This window comes from Pholcus phalangioides, unplaced genomic scaffold, assembly GCF_987345545.1.
Source record: "Pholcus phalangioides strain wild (caught in Gottingen) unplaced genomic scaffold, Ppha-v1.0 ptg000027l_1, whole genome shotgun sequence".
Classification (NCBI taxonomy): Eukaryota; Metazoa; Arthropoda; class Arachnida; order Araneae; family Pholcidae; genus Pholcus; species Pholcus phalangioides.
This window is the reverse complement of record NW_028301617.1, coordinates 12,050,445-12,072,320: the sequence shown is the minus strand read 5'-3', so window position 1 is coordinate 12,072,320 and position 21,876 is coordinate 12,050,445. Positions and strand designations below refer to the sequence as shown.

General features: G+C 35.6%; 1 protein-coding gene across 1 annotated transcript in view; it reads right to left on the bottom strand.

Annotated features, from left to right (window-relative positions):
• LOC149068447 (poly(A) RNA polymerase, mitochondrial-like) overlaps nt 1-21,876 on the bottom strand; it is a 40,203-nt gene that overhangs the window by 17,060 nt on the left and 1,267 nt on the right. Inside the window, exons 2-6 of the mRNA XM_089251494.1 lie at nt 20,120-20,170; nt 17,434-17,594; nt 13,304-13,549; nt 6,981-7,190; nt 3,026-3,273 (exon numbers count right to left, since the gene is read on the bottom strand). Coding sequence (XP_089107620.1) covers nt 3,026-3,273; nt 6,981-7,190; nt 13,304-13,549; nt 17,434-17,594; nt 20,120-20,170 — 916 coding nt within the window. The remainder of the gene's footprint in view (nt 1-3,025; nt 3,274-6,980; nt 7,191-13,303; nt 13,550-17,433; nt 17,595-20,119; nt 20,171-21,876) is intronic.

Here is a 21,876-nt window from a genome sequence, read left to right as displayed (position 1 = left end):
GGTTCTTAGTGACAGTAATTCTGATGATAATTAGTGCAAAAATTCAGCTCACGACACTGATAATTTATGTTAATGCGTGTTAATATATCATCATAAGCATTCATTAGCTGAATCTGTATTTGTTAGCCAAAACAGAAAAATCATGAAAATATCTTCATTAGCCGGAAAATTCATAAGCCAAGGAATTCGTTAGCTGAGAAATCACTGTGCTTACAGAATCATTTTTTTCCCCCAGCACTTGTTAGAATTTTACATCAATTATAACTATCATAATATAGTTATAAATATAACTATCTGTTCTTTACTTCTATCCTAGAAATTCACCGACATAACCTCTTTCACAGAAAAGGATAGGTATGCACCACACAATAAAATATAATCAGTAAATTGTTAATTTATGTGAAAAATTCCAATTAATATAATTACAAAGATATTTGGCCGAATACTGAATAACAGCCAAATATTCATCCCATCTCTAAAATATACTTAAGATTTAGGAAAAAAAAAGTAAGATTTCAGAGTGGGTACCAGCCTCGAAGTATCTAAATTGCCACCAGTACATACATTTAATTGTTCTATTTTTTTTTCTCTGTTGAGTCTATGGGGGGGGGGGGCTAACTTTTGCAATGTAAAGTAAAAGTATACTAATGGTGTTAAACACCAATTGAACTGCTTCCTGCATAATCAGATATTATGTGCTGGAACCGTTGATACCCATTTAAGCCAGGGCCGACTGTACTTGCTAGAGACACTTAATTTACAAAATTTTCTTTTCACTTGATTACGGATTTAGCAAGTGACAGTATTTAACAAGAATTTTTGCACAGGAAACGAACTCCTCATTATAAGTGAGTCAGATGGCTCATTTTAAACTTTCAAGACATGCATATGGAAATCATGGACTCTCACCAACTTTTTATTTGGCCAACCCACGTACATTATACAGAGCAGTCATGAAATAACTTTGCCAATATATGAGTCCCTCCTCCCGCTTATTGGTCACAACGGATGCAAATGAAATTAAAGATATGTGTATTTCGAAGCGAGCTGTCTAGAATTGAAGAGAAAAATAAAAACAATAGCTCTAAAGATTATGGTCATACCAGCAAAATTTTGAAAAATCCAAATGACAAAACCCATTTTTATGCATTATGAAATGATCGGCACAGTGAAAAACTATGAATAGCATTGGAATGGTACTTATACCATAGTAAACGCTAGCATAATACATAGAGAAAGAAAAATGGCCCACTGCAATTCCCTCTATCTCACTATAATGAATTTCTGGCTCTAGGAATACTTGAAATCGAAGGTGCACACATGCACAAACTGTATCACCCTCGAAAGATGGCGTTGAACATCAGGTTTTACAGATTCCTCATGCCATGCTATGTGCTTCATTTCTGTCCACCATCACCAGGGTGTCTACCAAATATCAAAAGCAAAATTTGGTGACTTTTCTGTGACCTTTTCTCATTTGACAAAATGAACCATGCTGGACTGTTTCTTATATCAGTAGTTTCAAACTGAGTAGCGACCACCTAGGGGGGTTTGGGTTAATAAAATAGAGGGACTTAATGAAAGGGGGGAAACATGACTGAATTTACAAAATAAAAACATCTGATAAAAAAAAAACGATCTTAATCCTTCAAAACTTCCTGAAGAGCATGATGAAGATGTCAATGCATATATAAACATACAGACATGCCAAAATTGGCATGAAGCCTCTCAGTGCTGAATGTTGAGCTTCACAACGATGGAGGGAGGGGGAACAACCCCTCTAATCACAATAAAAGGAACTCAATTTTTTTTTCAAATTTTTAAAAATTTATGAATTTAAAGATTTAAATACAACACCCCATAGGAACTGAACCCTAAGGGCTCGAGCCATATAATGCCCGCCCCCCATTCCACAAAAGCATAAGCGGATACAGGTAGTTTCTTGAACAGGGGAAGGGGATGTCCACCTTCTGCCTATGGAAATAATTTTTTTAATCATAGAGGGAAGGGTCATCATCCATATCATTCCCAGTATCCCCACTCATGAATTCAACCAACTTTGCGAGATCGCATATGACCTCAGTAGATAATGAATGCAAGAATGGATTGCATTGAATTAATTCAATACAATCTATTCCTGCATATGCCCTTGCGGGTCGCATATACGGACGTCTGGCAACTACAGACCCATCCCCAATAAATGCCTTTTCCGTATCGGAGTTCCTTTGGCACCTACAATAAAACTTTTTAGGGAGAAAAATCAATAAAAGAAAAATCTCTGGAGAATAAAAAAAAAATCTCTGGAGAATCAAAAAAAAAAATCTCTGGAGAATCAAAAAAAAAATCTCTGGAGAATCAAAAAAAAAAAAATCTCTGGAGAATCAAAAAAAAATCTGTGACTTTTACTCAAATTTTGTGACTTTCTTTGGGTACTTCCGTGACCTTTTTCTGATTCTGTGACTTTTCTGGGACTTCGAGACTTTCCTGTGATGGTAGACACCCTGATCACTCACATGCATGCCATCATGAGGGAAGGCCAACACAACAAATCAAGATGTCCTTTTCTGTTGTTTTTTCTTTGTGTCTTGCCCCAGTGATTATAATCTTACAGGTACTATTCTGTGTTCATGGGTTTTATCTGAAACCAATCACTCAGCAGTGTATTAAGGTGGGTGCTATCTCATTTTAATTTTTTTTTTAAATTTTGTTGTTGTGACCGTAATCATAAGATCTAGGGGTTTGTTTTCCTCCTTAAACTTGACTGTGTGCTTTGAGACATCTATACATTGAATTTCATTCACATTCATTAATCATTGTTACTGCTAGGCAAAGTTATTTTACGGCCACTCTGTATCATCTAAAAACAAAAGCAAACTAATCTATTTGAGGTTACTGATTAAGGATTGAATGTACAAATGTATATATTCAAAACTTATGTGGAATAATTATCAATTAAGTCAAGATGGGGGGGGGGTTTGAAAGTTGGATTTATCTTATTACAACATTTCTGAAAAAGTTTCCTCACCTGTTGCCACAAACCAGGTGGCATTCCACACCGGTTTTCTTATGCAGAAACCTGGCATAAGAAGACGTCCGAGTAATGTTCACCCTTTTAAAATGATCCCCATTTTCAATGATGTTCTTAATCAGCTGCAAATGAGATTCTGGAGGCAGTTGTAGAAGATAATCTTTGGAAATTGTGCCTGCTTTGAGTTCAGATATTTCTGGCAGATCTAAGTTCAATTTTGGAGCTTCCTCATTCTCCTGGGAACTCTGGAATTGTTCGGAATTTAAGATGAAATATATTTATACAGTTGCCACTTTTTGCAATTATTTATAATGCATAAAATATGCATATATAGACTTATAACACTATTATATATTCAACTTAGAGATGTGAGGTGAGAATATATTCCCGGATTTAAAAATTAAGAAAATAATCAAGAATATTAATTTTTCTTTTAAGTAATGGAAAAATTTTTACTACAATTTTGTTTATCCTATGAAATATAATTCAGTTTCTATTGCCTGAAACATTTAAAACCAAACAATTTTTGGCATAATCACCTCATAATGACAACTTTTAGTTTGAGAATAGCCTCAATCATAGTGAGAAGTTTGAAAACTTTTTGTTATGAAGATTTTGAAAATATTTGAAGCAGGGTTGGGTTTTTGACATCAAAAACTGGTTTAAATCGTCAAAAACTGTCTAAAGCCATCAAAAATCTAAATGAATGCCTTCTGATAATGTTTTGAACACAGTAGGTATATAAAATGATGAAAAACATACATTTTGTATATTACAATGTTTTATTTTCAGACATTAATTTATTACAATAATTAAAACAAAATATTAATTATAATTTGCAATTTTGAATTCTTTAACATAAAAACCTAGAACATTTAAAATATAATTTTATGGCTTATTTATCTAAGCTTATTTTAACTTGCATTCAATTTGCTAAGTGGAATAGAGCTGCTTATTCAAAATATGCATGATAGAGCATCAGAGTTAGGCTTTTGACTTCAGAAACTAAATCAGTATTAAAACAGTCAAAAACTTACCGTCAATGATGTCAAATAGTTGTTGTTAATCTGATAGATATGTTAAATAACAAAACACTTTTATGTAGATTAAAGGGTTTTATACTCAGAATTATAATTACTGAGGAAAAAATATCTATTTTGATATTTTAAATTTTCTGATCCCCCCAAAATTTTATTCCACATAAAAATTCTCACGCAGCATTTGCTAATACAATAATTAAACTCATTTATTTTCCCCTAAAAATTTCTTAGCTCTTCACAGAGTTTTAAAGAATATTTTCAACCAAAGCAGAGCTGATAGGACTTGATACCCAAAGCATTTTTTTGCATGTTTGAATACAGCATCAATTGGAAAACCATTGCATTATAAATGCTAGTAAATATACCAGGTGTACAAGTATGAAATGCGGATTTCAGACAACAGATAGCGCACCAAGGCAGTATGTGCTATAAAGATTTGACACTGGCCAGAATACAGCAGATGGTTTATATCAATGCATGCATATATAAGCAGTTGAAGAAATTTTGGAAGGTCAAGAATCATCTCGAATCAGAGAATGTCAAATCACATTCCATAGTTTTCCCTTCAGTGTTTATGCTGTGCTTTATTCAAATTGTATATTTTATAAGAAAAAAACATATATATTTTGTCCAGCATAATTCTGTAGAAACTAGAAAATTATTTTACAATCATATTAAATATTTTTTCTTTGTATAAAATAATCACTTTAAACATTACAAGCAATTAATGTGTGTATTTCCAATTGGAATTTTTATATTGAAAAGCAATATTTGCGGTTTTTGACGTGACAGTTTAAACCATCAAAAACTGCCATGTGTCGAAAACCTGCCACACAACCCTGATTTAAAAAAATTCTTTTTAAAATAAATTTTCAGAAATAAGTTCAAAGCAAAAAATTAAACCTAAGTTGATTGACAAAGTTGATGATCACCTTCATTATAAGCGGATACACAGAACTGTTATTTTCTTTAATGTACATACACTTAAATTTGGTATCACTTGTATTTCTTTGCTAGTTGTGCCCTTAAGCCTTTTTTTGTTTCATTTTCTTGCTTTTAAAGTTAAGTATTTAAAATGCGAGGAGAGAGACAGGGACAGAGAATATTCTCTGGAAGGACTATTATATATTACAGGAGAATATTCTTATTAAAATAATAAGTAATTCTCAAGAAAATAAAATAATTCAATATAAAATTATTAATAAATAATTCATTTAAATTTAATGTGGAAATCTAATAAATAATTTTCAAGTTATTTATAGAAATTATTCATTAGGCCTATCATAGGTGCAAATTCCCAGACTTGAAAAAATCTAGGCTATAGTTTATCACGCGATGATACTTTACATCAAAGAAAACATTTCACACAAATAAAAGGGAAAAACCCCAGGGATTTTTTTGGGATTTGTATATCGAGTGACCATATATAAATCTCTTCCCGGGACAGATTGCCATCTAGATTTTTTAGAAATAACTGGCAACTTTGCTTGCTTTTGGAATCATATTTGGCGACAATTACACTCTTCCATACTTGAAAAATTCTGATTTCCCATATTTTGCCTGAGAAAACTTTTTCAGCCTGGAATTGCAAGGACTGAAGGAATACTTTCTTTAGGGATTTTACATTCAAACAAAGCACAATTTGAGGACTTTCAGAGATTTTTCTATGAAGATACAAGAAAAACCGGAAGAATATGATTTCCGAACGGAAGACTAATAATTCTGAAAAATTGGAAGCATTGGCACCTATGCATTACATATATTACAGTAGAATCCCATTAAAAACAAACTCCAAGAGACCAGAGAGATCACTTCGTTATAAAGGAATTCCAAATTCAAGGTTTTTACATTGCACCAATGTAAACTTATCTGGGAGATTAGAAAAGTGTTCGTTAAAACAAGATATATATATTTTTTTGTTATAAACAGTATATAAACAGTATTCATTAAAACAGGATTAGACTGTATTATAAATATTCTTGAGAATATTTTCTGAAAAAAAGCACTATTATAAATAATATGAATATTCTTTAATAACCCCCTGGATGAGAATTGTCCTAAAGATTATTCTCGAAAATTTTCAGGGGTCTATCTAGACTTTAAGGGTCCAATTTTTATGAAAATTTTTCTTATTTTTGGGAAAAGAATCACTAATTTTGTGAAAAATAAGTACTTTTGTGGGAAGCGAAATAATCTAGTTAATTGATCACAAAAGAAATGAAATTCCAAATTTATGGTTTGATTTTTATTTTGTGAAGAGTCTGGGAAATGGACCCAAATTTTGGCTAGACAGATCCCTGATTTTACATCTCTATTGCAGCTAAATTAAACGCTTCTAAGCAGCGACGGGCTTAAGTATTTTGCGGCCCGGTGCGAAAAAAAATTGCGGCCCCTCTGAACAGAGGTTTTTCAATACCCCAGGGTGTCCATGGGTACTCTGGTGCCCGAGAATGACTGTAAAACTCCTTCGTAGTCATATAAAAAAATTCTATTTGGCAATAAATATGGACAAAAGTGTACGCTTCCCAGTGAAAAAATTGCAACTGCTTCCCCAGGCGCTCGAAGATTTGGGGCTCTCAAGGCTAGAAAACCAACCGATTGTCTCCTAAAACCTTAGAGGTTCTCTATCTTGGACTGAATTTTAAGCTATTGCTTTTCTAAGAAGTTGAAGTCAAAATGTAATCAAAACATTTTTATCCCCTTTTGGGGCCCTAAAAATTTAGCGGCCCAGTGCGATAGCACCCTTCACACCTGCCTAAGTCCGGCCCTGCTTCTAAGGATTGTATGAACTGAAAACTCAAATCGCAATGATTTTCAAAATGTGCTATTGAAGGAAGGAAACAACAAATTGCATGCATGGGCACACACAATGGAAAAAAGAAAGGAAAATATATAAATAGTTGAATGCATACCGTATATCCAGGCATGGGTTCAAAATACATGTCGAAAGGAGATCTTGGTTTGCCATGGCCAATTGCAGTAGAACCATGGACTTGGAGTTCACATAAAGGATAATATTCTTTCAAGGTATTTTGAACATCCTGTATGATTCCTTGACGCAATGTTATGTCACTCATATTCAGACTCACTGCCTCACATAATACTTGCATCTGCGAAAGTACCTGTAAAGAAAGAAATGATACTGATAACCACACATATGCAAATATAACACAAATCCATGTCAACTTTATTAGGGCGACTACACAAGTAATGTCTCGCATGTTCAATCTTTCCGTACAAACATGCTTAAGCACATAAGCAACAATCATGGACCCCCCCCCCCATAAGGGCAGGGCTGACAGGACTTTAGCCCAGGGCTCGAGACAATTCTCATAATTTTTTGCTTTTTCACAGTATAAATTAACTACAGAAGGGCCCATGAAAAGTCTGACCAAGGGGTCCACAAGAGATCCCAGCCAATGGTCATACCATGCTGAAAACACCGGTTCTTGTCCGATCACCGAAGTTAAGCAGCATTGGGTGCTGCTACTTGGGGAGGGTGACCACCTGGAAACACCCGCGTGCTCTTGGCATCAATTTGCTTGAGTGGTGCAGTGGTAAGATGCTTGTCTTCCACTATGAAGGCTGCCGTCAAGGTCCATGGGGTTGAACCCAGACAAAAAAACATCAGAAACTAATTCTTTACTTACCAAGCCTGGGGCGACCACTGATAGATGGCACCTTCATTTCCCACCCAACTCCATTAGTTGGAAATTGTCGTATATAACTGGTGTTGGTGTGCAGTAAAGTAGTAGCCTAGGGATTCTGCTCTAGGATGTGGGAGGCCATGTGAGCAATAAGTGCAAATTCCCAGACTAAAAACAAATCTGTAGTTTGTTACGCGACAAAACATTTAGCATTTAGCTGTCAAAGGAAAACATGTCATACAACTAAAAAGGAAAATTGGGAATTTTTCAAAGTGGCCATGGCTTTACTGACTTTCCTTTATGAAAAATATCTCATTTCTTCTTGTATATTTTCAATGAAGCCAGCTTGAATTTTTATTCTTCTCTGAATTCAAGCTGATTATTATGACTATGAATATGCATCTCACATATTTGTCATGCTAATTGTTATATTGAATTTCTTTTTATGACTTCATTTTAATCCACTGTGATTTGCCATAGCACTCCATTTCCCCCATTGGTGATTTTTTTTTTTTTGAGATTTAAGTAATAATCTGAAAATTTGCTCAGTTTCTGTATCATTTAGGGACAATTGACAATTTACAGAATTTTTTGGAGAAAACCTGATCACTTTGAAATTAAAAGGACTAAAGGATTTTCTTCAGACGTTTTCAATTTCCGCAAAGCGGCAATTTGAGGATTTTCAGGGATTTTTCTATAAAAATCCGAAAAATCTGAGGTATTTGGTTTCAGACTAGACAATTTTTATGACTAAAAAATTGGAACTATTGGCACCTATGTAACTATATAAGCGCTCTTCAAACGAGGATGGGGTGAATTACAGAGGGTGTGAACACTGAGTGGCGGGGGGGGGGGGGGGAATGTGGACGGCCACCTCTACTCTCCCACCCACACACACACCAATAATACAATTTTTTCTCCTGAATGGAAAGAAGATGCCCCGCCTGTATTGCCTATGCTGTAGGGGAGTTTTGCGTAAGCATTTTAATTGTACAAGCGGCTTGAAGAGTGCATGAGTTTTGATTACGTATACTTGCACACTAATGACTGAAGATGTGTATGTATACCGTGCAGGTAGTTTGAATAAGCTTGTATCAGACTTCACGCTTTTCAGTGAGCTCTGTTTGGTGTTGACATTCTTTGTATTGTGTATCATCGCAGAGCTTGATAGATATCCTATTCCTAGTACAAACTGGATCTTGTGCAAACATACTTGTACTGTGTTATGTCAAAAGGGAAATTGTGCATGATTGTCAAGCTTGCAGCTAAATGAGCACTTGTCTTTATATAATATGCCTTGCAAACACCTGTATCTTGATCAACATTTTGGAAAAAAATCAGTGACTCACTTTTTTGGTTTCATTTTCAAGATATTCTTTGCAGTGTACAACAATAATACAATACACAGACCCGCCAAAACCTTCAGAAGGTAAAAATCCTGTGATTTCCTTAAAAGTCTGGCAAACGTACTCATGCCTGGGGTTACCGGATGCCCTCTTTTTTAATGTAATTTCAAGCATCTTTCCACATTTAGAAAATTTGCCCCTTTGTCTTTCTTTTCAGGTTTCTGAAATAATTTCTCTTTTTTACAGAGGAAATTTTTTTTTTCCCCGATCTGTAATCTTTTCATTATTTACACCAATTGCTGTCTAAATTCTGGAATACCAGAACCTAAGCAAGTTGTCTCCAAGCAGGGCAGATGCTATTGTAACCATGGCCCAGCTGCCTCCGATATAAAATGAAAAAACACTGTTCAAAGAAACAGCTCTGGAAGAAGAAAACTGAGAAATATCCATTTTGAAAATATCATTGTTCGCTCAACAACAGCTAATGACGTAAACTGAAGTGGGAAGGGAGGATTGTTACATCTTTTGTTCAGGAATAAATCAGGAATAAAGAGAATAGGATGCAAAAAGCCCTCACTGCTGATTCTTTATACAAATCGCAAATTACATATCACCTCTGGCACAAAAGCAATGCTCCCCCCCCCCAAAAAAAAAATTAACCATCTGAGGATGCAGCAATAAAACTGACCATATGGTAGGAACAATTCATTACAAGCAAAGGGAAGGAGTTTTTTTCCCTAGTTAGCGGTTCTGTTTTAGTTAAAAAAAGCTTGTGGGGGTGTTTTTTATTAGTATAGAGCAGCAGTTCTCAACCTTTTTGACTCGCGGAACCCTATTCAGTATATAATTTTTATGGCGGAGCACTGTTCGACTCAAGGGGAGCCCTTTTTTGTACACAATTTTTATGGCAGAACATTGTAGGCCTCTTTTATTTATTTATCAATCAAATTTGCTGTTTTATATAATTTTTCTGGAGTTGCCGCGAGCCAGGCGAGTCCCCCTGGTATAAAGGAGACATCTGTTGTGAAATGATGTCAAGGAGGGAGTGGGGTTGTGCACGGGCATCCTCCTTTCTGTTTTCGAAACTGGTAATCCTACTCTTGTGCCTGTTCTATATATATATATATATATATATATATATATATATACGGAGTGATTATAAAAAAACTATCCAGACATATGGGCCCCTAACTATCATACCATTCACAGAAACTGAATGAAATTTTGGCATAAGGTATTTTGAGGTATGCGCTCAAGAATGATATGGAAAACAACAGTGTCACTCTAACAGTTACGGTTACAGTGAGAAAATTTCGAAAATATCAAATAGCAACACCAAGTTTTTTGTATTGGAATGCGATCCCCATACTGAAAAATACTAAATAGCGTTGGAATGGCACCTGTAGCACGAAAATCCCCGGAGCTAGGCAAGGAAAAAGGACTTTGCCGTGCACCAGAGCATTAATGTTCGTTTCATTCGTCACACCGTTTCTTCGATCCCAGCCTGATTAGTCCTCCACAAGGTCATGTGAAAATTTGTGAAACACAATAAAATGCTTTATTTTATGCTGCTTCTCTGTCCTTATTGGTTGTCCTCACTTTTAGCCTATCTACCGCCGGTGATTTTCATGCTACAGTTGCCGTTCGAACGCTATTTAGGGTTTTTCCCAATGGAGATCACATTCCAATACAAAAAACTTGGTGTAGCCATTTGATATTTTCTCACTGTAACCGTAACTGTTAGAGTGACACTGTTGTTTTCCGTATCATTCTTGAGCGCATACCTCAAAATACCTTATGCCAAAATTTCATTTAGTTTCTGTGAATGGTATGATAGTTAGGGGCCCATATGTCGGGATAGTTTTTTTATAATCACCCCGTCATCATATATATATATAAATATATATATATATATATTTTTTTTTTTTGGGCATAACAAGAGTCAATACAAGAAGTATGAAGCAACTATGTGACTCATATTTTATGAGACATTCCTGTATTTTCCATTATCATTTTCTGTCTGGCTATTCTGAAGAAATGTCCCATTTTTTTCAAACATGTTTTCTTGAATATATGATTTTTACTGGATATATTCATCATGCTAAATGTTTGTTTGAAATCATTTTGCAGTGAAATCATTCGATTGATCTGCATTTGTAATTAATTTGCACTGAGATGCGCAGAAGTCCCAATTGCTAAAAATAATTGCTAAATCATAACATTTATTACAGATAAATTGTCTATGGGCGGGATCCCATCTGCAGTTTCTAGCAAAATAACTGGTATTTTTGGCCACAATTAGCAATGTCCCACATTTTTCTGTATAAAGATCCAGATTTTTCTCAATTTCCACTATGAAGTATGCAAGAATATATGGTGATTGAATTATTTATCAGCCATCCTGTAATCAAACACCCACAAAAAAAAACGCCAAAAAAACCTGCTTTCAACATGAACAAGCTGCCATGTCTGTTTACATTTATAGATTTGGAAGGCTTTGACCACTGTTCATACAGTTTACTTCATTAAAGTCCAGGCATATCACAAAACCTTTTTTGGCAGGAAAAGTAAGACAGAGGTTTTCAAACTTTTGTTCTTGCCAATGTTTACCTGTATAGTCTAACAAAGAACCACTTCAAAGCATCCATCAAACAGGTACACATCAATATCGCAAGCTCGCTGTGATGCACATTTTAAGAAACACCAATGTAAGGTGTGGGTTACTTTCTTAAAGAACAAGAAATAGTGGTAGCAAAAAAACTGCAATATCAATGTTTCTTTTCGTCCCCCCCCCCCTTTTAACAATATGGCAGTAATTGAAAACAGGCAATAAATATTCATCGTCCAGGAATTCCTGTAAACACTGTGAAATCTGGCATTACCAGGCTGAATTTGGAAAATTGGCAGCTCTGAATACAGAATGTTGTCAATGGAAAACAAGAATTAAAGCAGCGAGAACACTTTTTTCAACTCTGTTCAGTCCATGCATTCGTTACTTCAAAGATTGTTGTTTAAAATACGTTCTGGAATTCACTTCAAAGCTTATTTTGAGGAATATGCCAGAGTGAAAAGAAATCTTCATCCCTTCAGATTTTAAAGCCATGTTCTATGACCTTGGTATAAGGACATAGACATATCCTCCCAAGGGAGGTGCAAACTACGCTTATTTTCAAACTTCACACTTACCATACTGCAATAAGGAGGTAACTTACAACTTCATGGTAAGATCTAGTTGGATAGACCTATTTGTACTGAACACATTGCTAATAGGGGTCTGACATTTCGGTCGAACCTTTTCTGTCAGATCAGACAAGGATCAGGCTCTATCCCTTCAGGAAGTTTAGTTCTTTATCCAGTTGGGTTGGGCCATGTTGGGGATAAAATGTCTATTGTCACGAGTGGGGTAAGAATGACCAACCTTCAGATTGTCAGTCTTATGTCCTAACCACTGCTCCAGCAGCAGATAACCTTTTCTGACCGGAATTTAAAACTCATTCTTTAACTGCAGAAAGCTGCCGAGTGTAGAATTCTTTATCAGACATCTCTAATTTCTAGGAGGGGGGGGGGGGGTCGCATTTGGATGAGATATCTCATCTCTGATCATTAAGGGGTTAATATATTTTCCCATATTGGTCACCTCTAAACAATGGTATATATAGTGCCCCTTTTGAACATTAAAATGAAAGGAAATTATGCATATCCTTCAAGATGTAACCCTCAAGATTTGCTACGAAGGTTTTTTCCTCCTTCCTTGAGCCTTATGAACATGAAAATAAGTTTAGGTTTTTCCAAACATTAGCGGTTTTCAAAATGTTGTCTGTGAAACTGAGAGGGTAACAATAAGTAGTTTCTAGGGGGAGTCATTGGTTTCCATGCTGTTTGATGGAGGATACTTGGGTGATCACCAAGTGCTGCTCTAGTAGAAGAAAAAGAGATAAATAGCTGATTGTAAGGGAAGATCACTCTGATCTCTTAAAGAATGCATGTCCATGGATTACAACACAATACCACACCTTTTCTTCATGAAATTATCATGTTTATTTGCTTTCATTTTTTCCAAAACCAGTTAGTATCTGGAGCCTAATAACTTTATCGTTTGAATGAGATTAATATAAGAAAAAAATGTGCAATAATAAATTAAAGATCATGTAAAATTCATACATCTTTAATTCAAACTAAATGTCATGTGCTGGGAAGTTCTATTGTACCTCATAAAAAAATGAAGAAAAAAAAAAAACTTACAGAAGTGCATTTATCCAACTGGTCCATCAGCTTCCTGTGCGGATCGATGTAATTCCAACTGGAATTCCAGAATGATGTAGGGATGTTTCCAGCTGCTACTGTAGATGGCACATAAAATGGTCTGTTGTCACGTGGTTTGAGGCTCTCCACTCTTGCCTCTTTACCTTCAATGACATGGGAAGAAGATTGAACAACAGCGTTAACCTCATTGGAAGATGAGAAAACCACAACAGCCGATGCACCTTGCTAGATACAAAAAAAAAATTATAAAAGTACATTTGGTAGGATATGTTCGAACACGGAAAATTTTTTACAATTTTTCTGGAAATCTTACAAAGTAAATAGCTCAAACTAAGTACAACAGAATGCAGATAACTTGAAATCTGGATAACTCGACTACCCCAGAGTAACTAGACACTTCTCATTTTAACGGTTGACTATACTAAATTCAATGGGGAGAAACCTCCATAACTTGACATGGCCAAACTCTGCTTAAGTCAACAACAACTTTTACTGTATTATCAGAATTTTTTTTTTTAAATTTGTCAGTGCTCCTGTATATTCAAACTTTATTTGTTTCATTGTTTCTTGTCATTTGTTGGTCAAAAATAGTTTTTGGCCACAAAATTTCCCCCTCACACTTTGTGGGTATAGGGTGACTTTCCACTCAATCTGTGGACTACGAAAGTAACAGATAAATGTGGATGATACCTGAAATTTCTTACCAAGAGATGATAAAGTAAGCTAGATCAGATATTACAAGCGAGAAAAAAGAAGTGTTCCTACTTTTTGACAATTGCACTGTTCATTCCTAAACAACAAATATTTTTCGATTTTTTTTATCACCTAAATTCGAGAATCAGTAAATTCTCAAAAAAAATTGCAAGTAAATTTTTTTTTCTGCTGGTTTATAGATGATGGAATTGAAGAATTCAAATACCCTTCCGGTACATAAACAATACTCAGAAATTGTGGGGGTGAGATCAAATAAGACCTAGCTGAACTGGCATTTACAGACCTGCCAACATTTGGACAGAGGCTATCAGTAGCAATTCTGTGCTTTGGTGGCACGACATAAGGAAGTTTAAAAGCATGGTAAAGATACATAACTTACAATTCATCCTCCCTAAATTCTCTGTTGATCGAGCCCTGAAACCAATCGTTGTGAATGTCGTGGACCCAGAACTGCCTTTATGAGACATGAGAACTAGCACTGAAATCATGGGGACCCTTTCGCACACACATACTCATTATACTTTCCAGATTTTCCGATTTAGAAGTTTTAATATTAGACACTTGTTATTTAATCATTATGTCAGCCTTAATCGTGCGTTAGTTACCATATTCTTTGCAGCACTCTTCAATCATCAACCTTTTATATAGTCTGAGTTTTTCTTCTCCCGAACTCTCTCTCATGAATATATGAATTTATTGTTACTGTAAAGAAGGATGCAATTCCCAAAAAATTTTTTTTTTTACATATTTGAAGAATAAATGATCTCCGTAGTATTTAGAGTACCTTCTGTAACTCTGTAGTTGAGTACGGTCATCCGTAAAGGCTACGGCCAATCTATAGCAGTTGGCAACTCTGCAAAAGAATTTTCTTTTGCGTCATACTGTGTATTACCTGTGTTTCCACCATTCAGCCTTTATATGCTCCAAAGAAAGAATCAGTGTTTATATAGCATAGTGGTCTAGCGCACTCGCCTGGATTGTGAAGGGTTTTATTATGTTTTATTTGGAGAATTTAAATACAGTAGAGTGTTGCTTATCCAATATAAACCAGCCGGCAGAACATCGGATCTCCCAAGGGACCTATGTCTGTCTAGGGCAGATGAAAATACACCAAAATGTTTTCTCGCGGCAACACAGCATTTTTTATATACACGCACGTGTGTACACATGTGCGCACACACACACACATACATATTGGATTGCCCCCATGGTTTTTAAATATGTGTTTATTGGTTTCTCTTAAAACTTCACATATTCTTTACGATTTAATCACGTTTTAATCATAGTTTCATATTTTTTGGGCATTTTTAATTTGTTATGTGTGAATTTAAGGTATTGTAAATTTTTGGTCCTAAATAGATAAATTGTTTTTTTCATTATAGTTTTACGAGGAAGAATGATTTGAAATTGAGTTCCGTTATTTCTGATATTTCTTTGAATTTGCCCTATTTTAAACCAATCTATTTCTGAATAGAAAGAGTAATAATCTATAAACATAAGTTTTATGGACATTTGATCTGTAGTCATTTATTTGGATATTTGATGGACGAGTATTAGGCCTGATTATATTTAAACTTTGTTATTGTTTCATTTAGTAACTGGATATTACAGTCATAATCTCCTCCCCACACACAAATTCCATAATGAATACTGGGCAGGATCCATGCATTGTAAATAGTTAAGAATTTTCTGACATAATACTTCGAAGATAATACATTCTTATATTGTAATATTTTACTTTATTGTTGATAATTTCTATATGATTTTTCCATTTCAGATCTCTATTGTGTGAATGTTATTCCTAAATACTTGAAGGTTTTAGTCTTTTCTATTTGAGAGCAATCACAGAGCTCATCTATACAATTTAGAGAGTGATATCTTATCGGAAATGAAATCTCAATGCCATTTCTTTGAAGCTGGAATTTTACGCATTTTGTTTTTGTGACGTTTAACACTAGAGTTTATTTTTATAGAGCCAATACTGAATTCAAATCTTCTTTTGTATATTGCTTTAATACTCGATCACTTGTAGCCGATATGCTTACTGCAGCATCATTGGCAAATGTAACTAATTTCCCATGCAGTTGCAACGAATAAATAAATAAATAAATAAATATATATATATATAGCCGCTGTGGTGGTCGAGTGGGTATAGCGACGGACTCGCGATGCGAGGATCCGGGTTCGAACCCCACAGTGGTGGTCGGCTGAAGTTGGTTTTCTGTGGTTCCCAACTTCAACGCGCAAATGCGAGTCGATCTCCCCGTTAAAAAGTCTCGCCACAGAGAGCAACAGTCCTACAACGATAAATCATTCAATCATAACACTTCACTCATAGTTAGAAAAAATGGTAGCAGATGGCAGCACTACACATAACAAGCATTACAGAGAAACAAAAAAACTTCACGTCAGGTTTCACTACACGTACATTCCCGCATGTACTGATTCGTTGGGGGTTCCGCGGGGAGGGGGGTGGTGGTGGTGTAGCAGTAGTAGGTAGGGCCTCCAAAAAATGGCTCGGGGATCCATGATGTTCAGCCACCTCGTTGGGCAATTTGCCTGTTGTGGCGTTGTATTTGTATTGTATATTAAAAATGCCAATCTTCGCTGCCAAGTCTTATCTTTGAAACATCATTATATTGATTCCTGTAACTTCTGCTTGTTGCTCAACGTATTCAATCGCAGTTTCTAGAGCCTGAGTCGTTGTGTGAAATTCAGATCTTGATAATCAATTTTGTTGTCAACGTAAGTGACAATGGCAACAATTTCTTTATCAGTTTCATACTGATCATCATAGTCATAGTGTAGATGGCGCACCACTGCACAATCGGGGTAACTAATTGGCTGCCGTGAAGTCAGGAACAAAAAAAAACCCACACTCACGCTCGCAACTTGCAGTTCTTGTTGCCAATTGTTGGTTTTTGTTGTGGTGAGCCATCGGATAATACAGAATGTTGGATAAGCGAAGGTCAGATAAATGAGACTCTACAGTACATTTCTGTAATGTTAAAGTAATGGATTAAGAGTTTCAAATGTGGCACAATGTTAATGTTTTTGAAGCATTTAATTTAATTGTGTATGTTTTTTTTAATTTTTAATTAAAATGTGTCGCAATCTAGCCTTGCAATGGTGGTGATAGAATTTTGGACAAAATACACCCTTTATTGTTTACTTTTAAAGCCTGTTATGCTTGGACCGATTTTGAAACCATGTACATTGAAATTTTTTTTGTTGTTTTCACACATCACAAAACCTATGAAAAAGATCACAGGCTCCTGCATTATTACATCTTTAAGTTTTAGCAAAATGAATAGGAAAAAGACCTTTTAGGGTTCAAATTAAGGTAAAAAGAACATTTTGATTAAGAAAAAAATTAGGAAAATGACAAAAATTACCCGTCCTTTTCGTGTAAAAAATGCTTTTGTGACAGTGCCAAATTTAGAAAAATATTGCTGGAGCTCTGAGACGCTTACGCCTGGTAACAAATCTCCAACATAAACTGAAAGTTTACGTCTTTCTTCTTTTTTGACACCAGGCTGAGTTGCTTGCGCCGTCTCTGAAGTAAATTTAAAGAAAAACCATGACAGATAACCAGTAAGCAAATACATCACATAAGGATAAGAAATACTTCACTCATCATAAGTGGCAAAATAAAAATTACAGAATAACCAAACATATTTTCATAGTCCCCCGAATAACAAGAAAAAACATTGCAGGTTATTCAGGGGAAGGGGAGAATAATAGAAAAAGTGGACAAAAAACGAATGTTTCTTGCGGCTTTACAGGATTTTGCAACTACTTCTTTATATGCTTTCAGACACCATGACATAACATCCAAAATTTTGTGTTGGCCTCAGACTTAAGTTATCACATACAAAATTTTATAGGTGAATGTTAATTTTAGCGAATTCCTAAAACACAGATTGTTACTTGTGTGTGTGTGTTCGGCAAAAGCTTCACATTCTCTGACTAGAAATGCAGATATTAGACAAGGGCTCCCACTCAAAAAATTAGAAAGAGTACAGGGGACAGGGGAAGGGTACCCCCCCCCCCTAGACAAAGTAATCATAATACAATGGAAATAAAAAAATTTTCTTTCATAGCGTTATTTGACTATCCTGTAAGATTGACTCAAGTCAAAGCAAAATGACAGAAATTACAGTATTGGCAACCACAGATAATTCTTTTCCGCTTTCTTCACAATATATATTACATTCTTTTTTTGGAGTCAATGCAAAATGACAGAAATGAAAGTTTTTAATCGCTACTCTTACTTGTTGAACCCTCAAACTAAGCAAAAGAAAAATTATTAAACCACCAAATGGTCCACATACATCCCTCCCCCAAATAACTTTATAAACGATACAATTTCTGCTTTGGCAGAATCATTAATTGCAATCTACTGCATTCGTATTATTTGGCATTATATCAATGATTCCCTCCTCAATTAAAATCAATTATACAAATTTTGTTCATAGGTTTTGGTAAAAAAAAGTAAGAGAAGTAGGACAAAACCAAGAAAGTAGGACATTTTACAGAAAAGTAGGACGAGTGGGAGCCTTGTACAAGGCTAAATGGGGAGTTAACCCCCCCCCCCCTAATTCTATTAGCCTACTTGATAATTGCCATCTGTAACAAGGAAAAACTACATTGGCAACAAAAATGCTGTTTTGGTGTGATCTTTAAATTTTGCAGCGTCTGGCCTTTGGATTAAGTGAAACATGGCACCCAAAGCCTTACTCATTAAGATATCTGGAAAAAACATAGCGCAGTCCCAGCAGGGAAGTAAATAACAAAATGCATTTGATAAGCTAAACACAGCGGCTGCAGGCCTATAATTTCATGAATGGAACAAGTTCTTTTGTGAATAGCACTGCCTTCAACAGACAAGCTGTGTGAAAATAATAGCAGGCCAGAGACAACTTAGTAATTTTGAGGGTCCTCTTCAGCCCAGATATTATATATATATATTTAATGGTTGGGGGGGGGGGAGTGAATCATTTACCAAACTTTTTCCTTATTTTTTTCAACTTCCATTGATTATCCCACATTAGATTGATTCATGTAATAAATTAATTTTTCATCTAATCATATGTGTTTTTTGCCATCTTTAGTTAGCTGTCAAGAAAGAAGCGATTGCTTGGTGTGGGGAAAAAAAAATCGCCACGTTGATGCTGAACGCTGCAAGATTTCTGTAATTGGTAGTTTCTGTAATCTGTCGTTGGTGAAGTTTTTTTTCATCGCCGATGTATAATATTTCATTATGTGTAGCAGCTGTATCAAATAGCTCCATGTGACGTCATGCCAGGCTGTGACATCACTAAAAAGATTTACAAGTCGTTTTTAATACCACTTTACCATTACTCACAAGTTGACAGGAATAGATTGGGGGGGGGGTGTGTTCCTAAACAACAAATACAGGGGTACTGGAGCGACGACCCATTTCTTGGTTATTAGTTCATAATGAAAATAGGTTCACTTAAAAATTAAAAAAAAAAAAATGTGCTGGTGAGCAGCTGCATTTATTACATGGCAATATAATTATTTATAATATTTACGGGGAGAGGGGGTGTACCATGCATTATCATGTAATGAATGCAGCAACTTTTACTTTTTTCATTTCCAAGTGAATCTTTTTTTTCATTATGAACCAATAACCAAAAAATGGGGTCGAGATCGCTGCTGTGTACCCTGATGACAGAAATCTTGCCCTAACTGCACTTACGGAAAATTAACTATTTAGCCGGCATGCCTAGAAACATTGAGGAAGAACAACACACCAGGAAATTTGAATCACAGATACCAAAAAATTTGCAGATTTCTTTGTTATCGAAATCCATTGAATTGTCTGAATGCATACTGTGATCCTTATTAAACCTCGTTTTTCCCGGCATCCTGGGAATGGACCAGAAACCCCAACATTAAAAAAATCTGGATTCCCTCGAGTTTGGTGGCACGCTGGGGGCGGGTGAACAGGTACAGTATTTTTATATAATTTAAACTTTCCATAAAATAAGTAAGAATCACTTTCCCAGTGTTGGCACCACTTTCAGACTGACCCTTATTTAGTTGTTAACTTACTTGCCGGATCACTCTGCTTCGATTCCTCTTCATTCATCTTGGTCTCTGAAACTAAAAGCAAGAGAAGTTTTAAGACACTTTTAATTTTGTAGCAAAACTCGTCTTCTTTATTCATGCATCAAAAATGATAACGCTTCAACACAGCAGTCATGCTAATTGTACAGCTGACCATATATACATCTTCATTAAACTTACTTTAGGAACGTGTAACGGAACGCAATTCAGTAAAAAAACAGATTTTGTAAAAATGTAACAATTCTGTTTAATTGATCTTTTATTTGCATACTAATAAAAAAAAATTCAATTTTGGTGGCTTCCCCCCCTTGGTTGACTCTTGGCTGTTTTTCCAGTTGTTAAAGAACTGCTATTCCTTAAGTACCTGCAGAATAGCAGTACCGATTCGGCAGTTTTCCCCTCCACCAACATTGTTCTTGCTAACTGAAATTTTGAAATACGCTTAACCAACACCATTCACAGCAACAAAAATTATCATAAACGCACAAACAATCATTCTCGCCGAAAGCTGTTATTTAAAAGTAAACATACAAACATACACGGGAAGCATTTTCTCAGACATGCAGTACAACCCTTGTGGAACACCGAGCACATAACCAAAAAAAAATATTACTGTTACGAAGGGTAGAAATCTGAAAAGGCCTGTTAACGTATGCTAGGTACGAGTGGCATGCGTTCAAATAGAAGAGCAATATTCTATGGACTCGGATGGAAGAATTCGAAGAGACACACATGTCTGAATAGCTGCTGCAGTTTAGCAGGACTTTTTTATTCTCAAATCCTCATTCCTGTGAATGTTTATGCATCGGTAAGTCCCCGCCAAAGAACCTGAGAGAGATCGGTAAAATACTTGTGGCTCAGGACTTGTACAGGTCAGGGAAAACCAAGAATTGTTGTGGGGGAAAAAAAATCAGGGAATGGCCTATGTCCATTGTAAAACCCAGAAATTTCTGGGAAATCGGCTCAATTGTCATCAGATCGTAAGCAAAAAATATGAAGCACTTTTTTTTCTCTCTCAGAAAGGGAAATTGAAAAGAAAAAAAAAAATTTGTGATGACATCGTAAATATTATTAATTTTGCAGCGGAACAAAAAAATATCTATAGGAACAAGAATTTCATAAGCCCATGCAGGACAGATGCAGTGTAATCCAGATCTCCTTGGTGACTTTTTTTATGTGAAAAAGGTCCGAAACCCCAACAAAATGTCACCAAGGCCATAACTGACTGCGGATACCAGAAGAAAAAAATCACCATAGCATAGAAAACATAAAAGTGGAAACCAACGATAATATAAATAATAGTATAAATAAATAATCTCAGTATATAAATATAAAACCTGGACTCTTTGAAATAATAAAGTGATTAGGGATATAAGTCTATCTGGTATCCAGACTCTGCAACCCAGTGCTATTATGCTGGCGTTCTTAGCGATCTGAATTGTACTGCATCTGTAAACAGCTTTGGGGACACGCCAAATTGCCGACTTTTTTTCCGGCGATAAGTTGCCATTGTTGGCGCACTCTGGTTCAGTGTTGTTCTGCTGGGTTGTCGCTGTTCTGGAAAATTCTGCCAGGCGGCGTTATTTGTTGTAGCGCGTCTTTTCAAACAGTCGTACAGCCATTTTGTCGTTTGTGCCGAGTGTTTGGATTACATTTTCGTTGCTGGTCAGGTTGCATTGTTCCCTTTTTTCCCCCTTTATTTAAACAGTGTCCGTATTTTATTTATACCCTGATCGCTTTAT